Genomic DNA, 14,974 nt, shown 5'->3' with positions numbered 1-14,974 from the left:
AAAAAAAAAGGAAAACCAAATAAGCCCAAGATTTACTAAAGTTAACAAATCTGCTCATGCAAATGTAAACAGAAGCAGCCAAACGGGACAGGAAGCAGAGTGCAAAGTTGGGACACGAGCGCTCTGAATGGCTTCTGACCAAAAGTGTACTTATTCACGGAAAATACCATGAGTCACTTGAAACAGTCATTTACAGGACTGGCAGAAGAAAGTCTGTACATAATGTAGGCAGGGTCTGGTACAAATAAAAGCACAACTGCAGTAGCTTGTATCCTTCTATAAGGAATACAAAGTCTAGCTTAGAAGTACCTCTGTTCCTAAGAGTAAAAGATAATTTCTGGCTCATCCTTAGGGTTCTTGCCATGCATACAGTTCTTTACACAAAACAAGAGACAAAACATCTATATTTCAAACACAACTTGAAAATATTACTAACACACACATACCCAAAAGGCTTATTAACTTAGAGTTTTTCTAAGGAGTTCAGGCCTGACATGGAACTTGCAATCCTCCTTCACCAGCCTCCCAAGCACAGGAATTGTGGAGGTGAGTATGCCAACATGCAGTTTAGTTATTCTCCTCGAAAAAAAATTTTTAAAACTTGATTAGATGATGATGATAATGTGTGTGTGTGTGTGTGTGTGTGTATGCATGTGCAGCATGTGCTCGTGTGTGAGATTGTGGGTGTGTATATTCAATGGCACACTGGTTCTGGTTTATTTATTCTTAAGAAATATTTCGAGCTGGGGAGAGATGGCTCAGCAGGTAATGACAGTTGTCACCAAATCTGATAATTTGAGTTTGATCTCTAGGACCGTTGTGGCGGAAGGAAATGACTCTGGCAGGTTTCCTCTAATTTTTGTGCACACACATACATATACATACACATACAGTACATAAAAGAAAGCTAGGGGGAGGAGGAGGAGGAGGAGGAGGAGGAGGAGGAGGAAGAGGAGGAGGAGGAGGAGAGAAATATTTAACTCAGGCAGGGGATCTCTTGTCTACTGAGTCTCCACACAGGCTGATTAACTGGCAAGAGTCAAGCTCTGCTTGTTCTGGTCCTCAGCTAAAGAATAATGGATAGGAATCAAATCTTTGAATACATGAAATAATTTGAATCAGGTCCTATAAAAATAGTGTAAAGATAATGGTCTGAAAAATGTTTATGCTAGATAAATTCTGTTAAAAAAAATAGAAGCAGAAACAGCTTTTGGATAAGCAGGAAAACCTAGCAGAATGGGTAAAATGGTGGACTCAGGACTGAGGTGCCTCAGTTTGGATCTGTCTCTGTTACTTGCTATCTGTGGCCTAGTTACTTATGTCAGCAATCTGTCAGCTTTCTCATCGTTGTGTAAGGTAAACTGTACCACTGTGAAGAATAAGTGTAATTGTTTAGGACAGTGTCTAACTGCAATCACTTCCCATTTCATGAACTAAAAAAGACATTTAGGGAATCCACTTAATGATCTCTCTCCCACAAACACTAAAAAGGATACTGAGAATATACTGGCTGTCTTCAGGCCTTCTTCCCTTTGAGGTTTCTTTCTTACCTCTCTTCTTTCTTTGATTACCCAACTTTTTCAAAGAACCATTTAGTAATCTTTCACAGTAATAACTCAGAGCCTGGCTTCTACCCATATTACTGTGCTGAAATTATTTTGGTAAAGTCACTGATATATTTTGATAAGTGATTTATTTTCTATTTTTATGCTTCATATTGTTTATGATCCCACACTTATGATATCACATTGTTAAACCAATCCCTAACTCTTGACAGGGTGGGTCTTCCTTTATGACTACCCCTAAAATACTAGACTCCTTGGTTTATATATTACTGCCCCCACATCTCAGTAGGATAGATTAAAGTCTGTCACAGCTTTGTAAGTGATGATGGTTCTTAGGCTTATATTTCTATTCTAGACCTCAAAAAAATCCTAAACTCTTATGCAACATTTCCAAAAACTCCTGACCATTATCCACGTAGCTGTGCCTGGTGGTATAGGCCTGTTGTTCCAGCTACTCTGGGAAGCTATGCCAGGAGGATTACTTCTTCAAGGCTTTCCTGGGCTAGTGAGTCTAATACTGGTTGACAACTTAATGAGACCCTACCTTAAGATAAAAAGGGGTTCAGGGTTATAGCTAGAGCTGGGTGGCTTGACTTGCACACAGGAGGCTCTAGGTCTAATATCCACTACCTGGGGAAGAAATAAGTCATCTACTTGGATATTTAACAGGAATCACAAACTTAGAAAATTTCACTAAGATTATTTTACTTCCTTGAGAAGTGAGCTTCTTGATTATCACTTGTTTACACAGGTAGTAAAGTATCATTATGCATCTTCTAAGACAAAAACTTGGGACTTATCTAGGACTTCTTCTTGCTTCATCCAATAATTAGTCATAATGTTTTAAGTTTTTTAAAGACAGGGAATTATATATTTCTATGTAGCTAAGGATGACCCTAAACTGATCTTCCTGCCTCTGTTCATGTGGAATCACACCCAGGACGTAATTGGTAGGCACTCTACCAACTGAGCTATATCCCCAGTCCCTAAAATTGGTCTTACAGGAAAATATTTGTTTAAAAATCAATCTAGAATCACTTTTGATTGGAATTCTTGGGGACAGGACAAGGATCACCAGAGAATAATGAAAGAAACAAGGAAAACCCAGTTCCTGGAAAGGTTATGACTTTTTATATGCTTCATCAAATTTAGTACCTAATATATAGGGAAAATATAAAAAGTAATGTCTTGAAAATGAGTAAGATTTATAACATATGTATATAACTATGCCAACTCAGTTCGAATTTTGTATTATTAGACTGTTGGCATTGAGAATGAGACATACTTGTTTTTTGATATATCAAAACTAGTTATTCTAATTACTTGAAACTTAAGAGTAACATTTCTAAGTGAACTTTTACTAATGAAATTTTAAAATGAAATTTTGCAAATGAAATTTCCAGGTCTATAATTTTATTAGTATCTTGGGAAGTTAATCCATAAAGATATTTCACATATAAATCTTAAATTATTTTAATGAACTCAAAAGTGTTGCAAAGATATTAGCGAAGTGAATTTATTGACATTATGGTTACTTCAATTGATTTTTTTTAATACCTTTGAGAAATCTTAATCTGAAAGTTGATTCTTTTTAAGTCTAATTCAGTTGAAAACATCTTTTATAAAAACCTTTTTATGTATTAGCTCTTTGAATTTTCTAATGGTAAGATTTAGTAATTTACCAAGTAAGACTGGTTTATATACAAACCAGACCTGTGTGTAAGCAGAGCAACTATACCTTAGTGATTAGTTAAAACAAACAAACAAAGCAAAGCAAACCAAACAAAAAACACAAGGAGAGCCAGCCAGCTAAGTGGGTGAAGGTACTTCCTGCCAAACCTGACAGCTGAGCCTGGTCCCCAGGAGACACAGTGAAAGGAGAGAACAGACTCCTGTAAGCTGTCTCTGATCTCCACATGCATGATACAGCATATTTACCCTGACAAAATAAATAAAATGTAATAAAAACTTTAAAAAAAAATCATGGTCAGACTACTCAGCTAAAGCAGTCTAGTTTTTTTTTTTTTTAATCAGATACCAAAAAAAAATTAAACTTAAATCATGAATTTTCAAATTTTAAGGCATTTTGTAGAAGAGCTGGCTACGGGGAAAGAGAGATCTCATACAACTAGAATATATAGTTTGCTATCTAACAGTCACATGCTGGCATTTTTGTGAATGTAAGCTTCCTCTAGCCTTTGAATTTACTTTAAGAAGGACATTTAATGTTGCTTATAAAAAAATAAACAACAGCGATTAAAAATTCCGATGGAAATATTCCCTTGTAAATGTGCCAGTCAGCTAGGCAATGATCAGGATGACTAAGCAAGCTCAGGGCTGCATGACTCAGGGCTAACGCAATAGCAGTAAGCTTCATGACATGCATCTTAGTCAGCTTCTTTATAAAGAATTCATTGTTTCAGAAATGTGAGGGATCATACATGCTGTGATGTACTCATTTTATCTAATGAAAATTAAACTTACTGCTTTGAAAGCAGGAACTCAAAGCCAACTTAACCGTTGGAGGGCCAGTTTTACAAAACTTGTGCCAATAAACCAGACAGCCATTTTCACACCTGCCCTCTATCCTAGTGTTTACCAATGCAGCAAGTCACTAAACAGAAAGTCTCTAAATGTCTATATGAATGATATTTAGTAAAGGACCAAGGAAACCAGCAGATATTGAGAAATGAAGTTTTAATTAGTAACGTGTAGTCTCTTCAAGTAAAACAGTATGAATAACAACAGGCAGGTTAGGGCCTTATCACTAAAACTATTCACTAATTCACTACAAGTAGCTATTACCAGAAATCCCTATGTGAGCATTCATATCGTGTATTAACTCCTTGGTTCCCTTTTAATATTCTATCATACAATGTATTACTTCTACCTGCAAAAACCAATGGCCTTTTTCCTCTCAATTGTTTTGTCTTTTCTATGGCATGAAAGGCTTATTTCACTGAGGTGAAGAGATATTCAGTGTACTTTCAGCAGAACCCCATGATAACAGAACAAAAAATAGAACTTTTTAAGTAATTATGAAACCTTCAGTTAAAAAATTTCACAAAGCTAATTCGATATACTATCCCTTAATGACAAACATTAAGGGCAGGTTAACAGTTCCGTACACGGCACTAGAATCCACCTCATAAGACTACATTAGAAGCAGTATGACTACTGATGGCAGCTAATACTCTGCTGCCTTGCTGCAAAGGGGCTGGATGGTGTGCGTGTGTGACTTCCTTCTCTCTAGTGTAGGGCAGAGTTTCTGGAAACACCAATTTTTGGTAGAACAGTTATTACTCTAATAACTTTTGTGTCAGTAGTCAAAAGACAACTACTATTATGATTCAACAATTCAATTATTGTTAAGATAAATTTGAAATGAACTCTACTTATAAACCATGCTCATAAACAACTTCTAATATCTAAAATCTCAAAATATTCTACTGTTTGCATTTCTGTAAACAGAATCTACGGTCCTTATTTTCAACTACAATAATGTTCTTTGACTTGCTTATTGAAGTGTCTGGGGACCTTGGGGGTTTCCAAGACATGTTTGGTGTCCTTAGAGCTAAAGTTATTGTTATGGCACTAAGAGGCTATTTTCCTTCCACCAAGTTAGTTTTTCACAACTAACTACGTAGTGGAATTTTCCATACCCTTTTAACATGTAAAAAAAGATCTTTTATTTTTAAGACGAATAAACATTGATTTTATTTAATGAGTCTGAGTTGTTCTTTCTTTTTTGCATGTATATATGTATATCATTTGTATTCCTGGTGCCTGCAAGAGGTCAGGAGAGGGTGTTGTATTCCCTGACTGGAGTTATGGATGGTGGTGAGCTACCACATGGGTGCTGAGAAACAAGGTGCAAGAGCAGTAAGTGCCATATTTCTATGAAGCCATCTTTCCAGCCCTGAATAAACAGGTATTTAAATGACCTCTATTATTTTAAAAAAACCTACTATTATATTTAAAAGCTGAAACTAATACTTGACATATTAGTTTATAATATGGTAAATACCACTTCAAGTCATATAAATAAAAGGTTTTTTTTTTTTTTTTTAAAAACTGGATATTTTCTTTATTTGTTTTCAAATGTTATCCCCTTTCCTTTCCTGGTCCCCTTCCTCCCCCCAGAAACCCTCTGTCCCATTCCCCCTCCCCCTGCCACATTTTCTCTATCTATTCCTGTACTGAAGGACATCTGGGTTCTTTCCAGCTTCTGGCTATTATAAATAAGGCTGTTATGAACATAGTGTAGTATGTGTCCTTGTTATATGCTGGAGCATCTTTTGGGTATATGCCCAGCTTTTTAGAATACTAAATAATGTAAGAGCATAGCCCTATGAGTATGCACAGTGAACACATTTCAGGCAGTTTTAATACTTGAAATCAGTTGGTCAATACAATTAGTTCCCACTGTAGGTGCACAGTCAATACAGACATCTTTAAATACTCAGCATTATATAATGTTAGAAATGTTGCTAAAAACCCTATTTCTAGGTAAGTAGCTATGGCCCAGTAGCTAAGAATGTTTGATGATCTTGCAGGGGACTAGATTTCGGTTCTGAGCACCCATGTCGAGCAGCTCACAATCTCCAGTAACTTCAGCTTTAGGGGATCTAAAACCTTTTGATGGCTTCAGTGGGTACCTGCATACATGTACATATACATCTACACTCACACATGCACACACAAAACAAAACCCTATTACATGGGAATGTAGCTCACTGGCATGTGTAAAGCTCTAGGCTCAGTTTTCAGAACAGCTAGACCAAAACAAACAAAACAAAATCTAGTTCATAAAACTTAATACTTTAAAATACGAACATACACACAGTGTGTGCGCGCGCATGTGTCTATGTGCCTCAATGAGCAGGTGGAGGTAAGGGGGTAGCTTGTAGGAGTTAGTTCTCTTCATCCACCTGTGGGTCCTCAGGATTAAAATCAGGTGTTGAGACCTGGGCTAAGAGCCTTTACTGCTGAGCAATCTCACTGGCCTCTAGCAACACATGATACTGAAATCATCTTCAATCATTTTACTTTTTTGGGGGGCACAAGGTAATTTTACTTCAACTATAATTAGGAAAAACATTTCAAGCTGAAATCTGACTGTAATTTGTATGTCTGCAGGTGATGAATGTCAGGAAAACAATCTGATTATGAACCTAAAGGAATGTGGACGTTTTATATATAGTAATCCTAAGTTATAAAGAAATGCTAAGATGGTCTATAGTCTGTCCAAGTTAAGTTTGCTTTCTTTTCTTATCAATGTTCTTTAATTCATATCATAAGCCATTCGATTTCTTTGTAAACAGTAATCAAGATTACATGTTACTTTTTGAGCTTGATTATTTTCCAGAGCCTCTACCTGAGTATGCTAATTTTGGAATAATGAATTAAAGTATGCTAATTTGAGAAGGCCAAACTACTAAGTAAACACGGTCTCTCTGGATCAGCACACTCATCTGGAAGCACGTCCACCTGACTGCTCAGTGTAGACCTCTCGAGAATCAGAGACACCTGAGAGACTGAAACCCTAATACAGCGTCTTCACTAATGGGAGCCGTCCAGCTCGAGTACTAATGTAAATTTTTTGAAGGAATATTAAATTAGTATCATTAGAAACACTTTCTTTCAGGCTTTGTAAAAAAAATAGGTGTACTTTGGGAAAAAAATCTATGGATGTACTTTCATTATCTAAATCTTCAGGCTAAAGCTAAATAATAAAGAAAACTTTGTTATAATCAAGATGTAACTGATATCTCTGTGTAAATATCAACATCACCAGAATTTATATGCTCTTGTATCATCAAAATCTTATTAAATCTTTTCATGCCAGAAGCATGTATATGATATCAAACAGCAGTGGAACTCAATATTAAAGAGACCCTAAATTAATAGAACTGAAATCTGTCATTTTTTTCTATGTAGAATAACACCTATAATTAGACAATGAGGAAACAAAACACTGTTATGTCTTCCTGTAATGAAACACAACATCATGTCAGTGTGGCAGACCTGCAAGCAAATCTGATGGTCTAGACAGGTCAGTAGTCATATGCAATTTTATTTAATATTCCTGTGTATTGTGGTCCTGGACCAATAAAATTTTTTAATCTTCTCATCAAATCTATTTAAGCTTTGGGTATGAACAGTCTAAAATAGTGCTTGACATAATTCCATTGTCTTTTTGAAAAACTGTTCCCTACACTTATTTATTAATTTAGTGTGTGTATGCATGTGTGGAGGTCAGAGCACAACTGAGAGCCAGCTCTCTTTCTACCATGTGGGAATCAATCTCAGGTCGTCAGGCTTGGTAGCAAGTGCCCTTAACCTGCTAAGTCATTTTACCTTGCTGGCCATTTTCTACAATTCCATTTTCTAGAAGGGAAGTAAAAAAATTAAATATACTAAGCAACTAGTATATGATAAACTATAGAAATGATAAATAGTGTGGAGAAAAGTTAGGAACCAAACTAAGAGATTACTGACTATTGTTAATGTGACTATGGTAACATACAGTGATACAATCAATCATTTTATGTTTCCATTTGTTTGGCTATTATTGAAAAGCTGTGAGAAAAATGGTTTCCAGAATGGGTAGTAGGCATGAGTAAGTTCTTTCCTGTGTGAGTAATACATACATGGCTTAGGGAAGGATATAGGGATAAAAGAGGAAAGCAAAAACAATATGAAAATAAGCTATAAAATAAAAAACATGAGCTCTGGATTTCTAGGGATCAAAGGAATGCTATGTGTTAAAAGCGATCAGAGAAGGTTCATTTGAGTAAAGAGGCACAGAGAGCAACAATCTCCTCAATGAGACTATTCTCATAATAAAATGAAAGGAAAGACTATGTTCCTCTTATAGGAGCCACAGAGAAGATAAACAGTTTCCTGTAATGGTTGATCTTCATGATATCAACTTGAAGGATTCAGAGTCACCATGGAAACACACCTTTGTGGAGTGTCCACGAAGATATTTCCAGAAAGACTTAACTGAGGAGAGAAAACCCACCCTGAATGTGGACAACACCATTCTCTGTGTTGGGGTCCTGGACAAAGCAGAGTGTGAGTTTGTGCACTGGCATTCCTGCCTCTGCTTCCTGACCATGGATGCAGTGTGATCAGCTGCCTTGTGCTCCTGCTTCCACTCCTACCTTGCTATGATGAACTACACCCTCCTGAGCTACAACAGCTCTTCCATCCTTAAGATGCTGTGTATTCTGCCACAAGAGGGAGGAAAGTAAGTAATACAGTGCATAAGTAAGTGAAAGGATGTTGGTTAGCTGTTGCCAGCACTGTCTGAAACACCAAGAAAATAAATGTGTTATATGTTACTAGAAATAGTCAGTATATTAAAAATGAGAGAAATTTCTATAATGAAATACAGATCAGTATACAGTTCATCTCCAATACGGTCAGGGCTGATGTTTGTCAACAGTTACCTCTGGCTTTTCCTCCACCAGTATTTGCTCTTTTCCATTTGGTTTCTGTCAAAATTACAACATGTTTCTATAAGAACAATCTATTTATGGATCTATCTAGTTACATATTAAAGTAGATCATCTCACTCTTTAAAAGGAAGATCAAGCTTGGCGATAGGATAATAAGAACTTTAAAAAAAACATTTTTTTTTTTGTCCATTTCCCCTTGTCCTCACCGCCCACCCTTCAGCCCTCAGTATTCTGACCTCTGAGATCCTGCTGTGTGCGAGCACCGCTCAGGCTCTGTCTTGGCATTCTAAGTGATGTCCTCAAAGGAGTGTGTCTCTGCTCATCCAGGTAAGCAAGATCCTCCAAGTGGGCAGAGCTTGTGGCTAACAGGACAGAAAGAATTTAGTTACCATGTGTAAGTTTAGAAAATTTTTTTTAAATTTAGTTGCTGTCTGGCATACGTTTGAATCAAAGCTTACATGAACAGAAACCTCCTCCCCAAACAATATATAATTCATTTATTCTGTCTTTACAAAATCAAATCTTTTAAAAAAATTAAAACTCTATTCCACCTAATTCTTTCAGGTAGAACATCACAGATCTGAGGTTCTATAACATTAACAGAGAAATATATTTCCTATTCAAATACATATACAGAAACAAACTAGAAAAGTCTAAAATTAAGTTGTAAAAAACAGCATAAACAATTTAATATTTTAAAACAACTGTCCAGTCTAATATAAAATGCTATTTTGCTTTAAAATGTCTGACTCATGAAAATTACAATAGAATAAAAGGGAAATTTCCTGATGTTGCTAAAAGAAACAGATGGACTTCTAAAAATTAAAAGGGAAATAAAACATTGTTTATATGAACATTTCAACTTGATAGAAATATCTGAGTATTGGTTTTATTCTGTAAAATACTTATCACTTATCCAACTTATAACTGAAGATTAGCATAAATGTGGGAATGAGAAGAAAGTCCAAGGCTTACCTTTTCATGACTGTGGGGCCTCATACGTTTTATCACAAAATTCCTACACAGTACTTTTATGTGAGAAATTCTATTACATGTGAGATTTACAGAAGATGATGTGCTATAGTTAGTTTCTTGTCAGCTTGGCATAAGCTAGATTACTTTGGGAAGAGAAACCTCAACTAAGAAAATTCCCTCAATTAGATTGCTTAGAGGCAAACCTGTGAGTACTTTCTTGATTAATAATTGATATGGGAGGACCCAGCCCATTGTGGGGGGTTCCACCCTGGGCAGGTGGCCTTGGGTGATGCATAAGAAAATAAACTGAGCAAGCCATGATGAACAAAGCAGGCAGCATTCCTCCATGGTTCCTGCTTTGACTTTGCTTAGTAATGGTATGTGTGACCTGAGAATTGTAAAGGTGAACTAGAACCTCTCCTTCTCAAGCGGCTTTTGGTCATGGTACAATGGAAATCCAACTAAGACAGATGACATGGTTGTCTGCCTAGAAAGCTTTAACAAGCCGCTTTTGCTACCAGCATTATATATCACCTTATTATAAATGAACAAAAGAAGAAGCAAAAAAGGGGTAGAGAAAACAGCCTAGAATTCTACCAGCGTAGGGAAGCAAGTCCAGAGTCAGACCATGAGGTAGAACACAGAGGCTCCTTGCGGTGACTGAACTTTGGAAATAGTACTTACTAATCTGCTCATTAATATATTCACTCAGTAACTACAACAAAAGTGGCAGCAAAAATGTCAACACTGTTTCCTAATAATACTTTTGCCATGCTTTTTCTTTTCTTTGAGATAAAATCTCACCATATAGCCTTGGCTAGCCTGAAGTTGTAGACAACATGATCTCATATATAAAAAGCTTCAAGTAGGGTTTTTATGCACTGGTAGCAAATATTCCAAATAAAAAAAGAATTAAAAAATCAATCTCATTTGCCATAGGTTCAAAAACAACAAATAAAATATCTAAGAATAATTATTTTTATTTTATTAGATATTTTATTTATATTTCAAATGATATCTCCTTTCCCTGTTTCCCCTCTGAAAAAAAACACCCTGTTCCCTCCCCCCTTCCCCTGCTCACCAGCCCACCCTCTCCTGCTTCCCGGCCCTGGCATTCCCCTACACTGGGGCATAGAACCTCCACAGGACCAAGGACCTCTCCTTCCACTGATGACCAACTAGGCCATCCTCTGCTACATATGCAGCTGGAGCCATGAGTCCCACCATATGTACTCTTTGGTTGGTAGTTTAGTCCCTGGGAGCTCTGAGGGTACTAGTTAGTTCTTATTGTTGTTTGTCCTAAGGGGTTGCAAACCCTTCAGCTCCTAGGGTCCTTTCTCTAGCTCCTTCACTGGGGACCCTGTGCTCAGTCCAGTGGATGGCTGTAAGCCTCTACTTCTGTATTAGTTGGGCACTGTCAGAGCCTCTCAGGAGACAGCTATATCAGGCTCCTGTCAGCCAGCACTTGCTGGCATCCACAATAGTGTCTGGGTTTGGTGATTGAATATAGGAAGGATTCCCAGGTGGAGCAGTCTCTGACCCAGCTATACCACTCCTGGGCATATACCCAGAAGATGCTCCAACATGTAATAAGGACACATGCTCCACTATGTTCATAGCACCCTTATATATAATAGCCAGAAACTGGAAACAACTCAGATGTCCCTCAACAGAGGAATGGATATAGAAAATGTAGTACATTTACATAATGGAGTACTACTCAGCTATTAAAAGCAATGAATTTATGAAATTCTTAGGGAAATGGATGGATCTGTAGAATATCATCCTGAGTGAGGTAACCCAATCAAAAAAGAACACACATGATATGTACTCACTGATAAGTGGATATTAGCCCAGAAGACCGGAATACACAAAGTACAATCCACAAACCACAAGACACACAATAACAAGGAAGACCAAAGTGTGGATACTTCGATCCTTCTTAGAAGGGGAAACAAAATACCCATGGAAGGAGTTGCAGAGACAAACTATGGAGCAGAGACTGAAGGAAGGACAATCAAGAATAAATTTTTTTTTTAAAGATTTATTTATTTATGAGTACACTGTAGCTGTACAGATGGCCATGAGCCATCATGTGTGTGGCTGCTGGGAATTGAACTCGGCCCCGCTCATTCCTGTGTCATTCACTGTAGCTGTCTTCAGACACACCAGAAGAGGACGTCAGATCTCATTACGGGTGGTCGTGAGCCACCATGTGGTTGCTGAGATCCGAACTCAGGACCTTTGGAAGAGCAGTCAGTGCCCCTTACCCACTAAGCCATCTCACCAGCCCCAAGAATAAATTTTATAACTAAAGAAGTAAAGGAGCTCTACAATAAAAACTATAAAGGAACTAAAAAATGAGACTAAAAGGAACCCAAAATTGGAACTATACCCTATGCTCAAACATAAGACCTGATATTATTAAAAATGTCCATATTATTAAAAGTAATCTATAGACTTGTTGAACCCCTTTCAAAATTTTTCACAAAACACATTATATTTCCTGACTTCAAAATACCCTCTAAAGCTGCAGTTATCAATACTCCATGATTTGGAACATAGTATTGATGTGGATACATCAGTCAAAGGAACAGAGTAAAGACTGAAAGAAGAAACCCACACTTTACAACCAACTCATTTTGAGCACAAGTGCCAAGAATACACAGCAGGAAGAGGAAGCTTCTTCAGGAAGCGGTGCTGGGAAGCTAGATGTTCACCATAGGAGAGAGACAAGTCAAGGTTACCAACTATGACATCAGTTGAAAACAACCCTGAATGCCACAAGAATGGAGAAGAATTTTTGAATAAAACTCAAAAGTACAAGGAGACAAATCGAGTGTATCAAAGTCTTCCTGTCACTGGGAGCATCTCCCTTTCTAAGTAATTTGAGGAAGCCTCTCAGAGTGAGCCAGTCTTTCCTCTCCCTTTGTCAAAATGTGCTCTGATCACACTTTCTTTGCTTCACTGAATGATCTCCTAGTCAGATCACGAGCCCAGGCTGCCCTCCCTTTACTTAATGACTGAGGATGGCTTTGAACTCCTGATCTTTTTGCCTCCCCCTCTCGAGTACTGGAATTTATAGGCATGTGTCTCCACATTAGCTTATATAATAGGTTGTTTAGAGCAAGGGGTAACATCCTATCTCTTAAGACAATGAACTGAGTGTCATGAACATAATGCTCAGTGTTCCTCTGACTTATTACCCTTTACATTTAGCTATCTGCTGACTATCCTCAACCCCATCCCCATTTACCTTAATACTTAACAGATACTACTGAAGGAATATGCTTGGCCTGGTGATGAACAGGAGATCTTCTTTCAGATAACATTGAAACACTGATGTTTACTTTTTTTTTTTTTTAAATTGAATACCATCTGTCATTCTATGGAAATTACTTATTATGTTTATTTTTTTCCATGTAAGCATCATGGTGAGAGAATCTTTGTTTTGCTAACTAATAATAAGTGCTTTTAACAGTACCTGACACATAGTTCATGCTCAATAAATATCCATAAAATGACTGCATATTATACATTTTGTGTCTGTATCTTTATCTTGAGTTTCAAGTATATAAACAATCAACAAGCAAATCAACATTGTTCTCATGGGGAAACTTTGAAGATAACCATAGCAATCATACCATGCTCTTTTACAAAGACTAATGAGAGCTCCATGGGGACAAATACATATTCTCATGTCATAATTTTACTTAATTTGCAATTGTACTGGCAAATACTTTTGAGAGAATTATGTTAAGTTAAATTAGTATTATAATGTTTAAGGAACACTAGCCAAATATAAGAGGTAATTATATAAATTCATAAATTCAAGTGAAATGAAACAAAAAGCCAAATATGTAATAAAATTTATTATTATTTTCATGCTGTTTTAGGGTTATTTCTGTGAATTTTTTGAATTACATTACAGTTTTGTATTGCTAATGAGAGAGGAGAGAATTTTCTACAAGAGATCTCCATGTAATTTATTTCTGAAAGCTTTGTTGCGTATCTAAGATTTCCTGCCACTTTGACAATCTCTGTATTTAGGAAAATTCATTACTTGAATACATGACATAGAACATTGAGTTAGCAATGCACATGTACCGTACGATATGTAAGAGAACAATACACTGTGGCTAATTCTTCACTAGATTTATTTTGTTGATCTGTACAACAGTTGGTCCTTTTGTCATAACTGTGTCTATTGAGGGAATCATGTAAGAATAGTGTATCAAAGCCAAGGTTTAGAATTTGCTATGGGAGTAGAATATATATTGATTTTATATGAACTATTTGTTTACATTACTGTACTGGCTAGTTTTGTGTGTCAACTTGACACAGGCTGGAGTTATCACAGAAGGGAGCTTCAGTTGGGGAAGTGCCTCCATGAGGTCCAGCTGTGGGGCATTTTCTCAATTAGTGATGGGGGGGGGGCGGCCCTTGTGGGTGGTGCCATCCCTGGGCAGGAAGTCTTGGGTTCTATAAGAGAGCAGGCTGAGCAAGCCAGGAGAAGCAAGCAAGCCAGTAAAGAACATCCCTCTATGGCCTCTGCATCAGCTCCTGCTTCCTGACCTGCTTGAGTTCCAGACCTGACTTCCTTTGGTGATGAACAGCCATGTGGAAGTAAGCCAAATAAACCCTTTCCTCCCCAACTTGCTTTGTGGTCATGATGTTTGTATAGGAATAGAAACCCTGACTAAGACAATTACATAGCTGGGATATTTTGCCACTTTTAAAATAATTTCAGAAAAGGTCCTAGGAAACTAAGATTAGTGATATGTGTGGGTTTATGTGTAGAAATTTAAGGTACATTTTCAGTCTGAATATAAGTAAAAGGTACAATGGCTACGGCAGGATTCAAAGATCTAACAGATGCCAATCCCACTTTAACTATGTTTCTGCACTTGAATGTACGCAGCACTTTTCCTATGTAGTTCTATACAAAGAAAATGGAACTAGGTGTAA

The 14,974-nt window shown here is 37.0% G+C and overlaps 1 protein-coding gene across 7 annotated transcripts in view; it reads right to left on the bottom strand.

Moving 5' to 3' along the window:
• Positions 1-14,974, bottom strand: part of Tanc2 (tetratricopeptide repeat, ankyrin repeat and coiled-coil containing 2) — a 320,134-nt gene that overhangs the window by 107,272 nt on the left and 197,888 nt on the right. For all 7 annotated transcript variants that reach the window (XM_031355012.1, XM_031355013.1, XM_031355008.1 and 4 more), the window contains one exon: positions 9,268-9,393. In XM_031355012.1, coding sequence (XP_031210872.1) covers positions 9,268-9,393 — 126 coding nt within the window. The remainder of the gene's footprint in view (positions 1-9,267; positions 9,394-14,974) is intronic.

The sequence above is a fragment of the Mastomys coucha genome, unplaced genomic scaffold (assembly GCF_008632895.1).
Source record: "Mastomys coucha isolate ucsf_1 unplaced genomic scaffold, UCSF_Mcou_1 pScaffold5, whole genome shotgun sequence".
Taxonomy (NCBI): Eukaryota; Metazoa; Chordata; class Mammalia; order Rodentia; family Muridae; genus Mastomys; species Mastomys coucha.
Note: the sequence above shows the minus strand (reverse complement) of the source record. Positions and strands in the feature narration are given on the sequence as shown.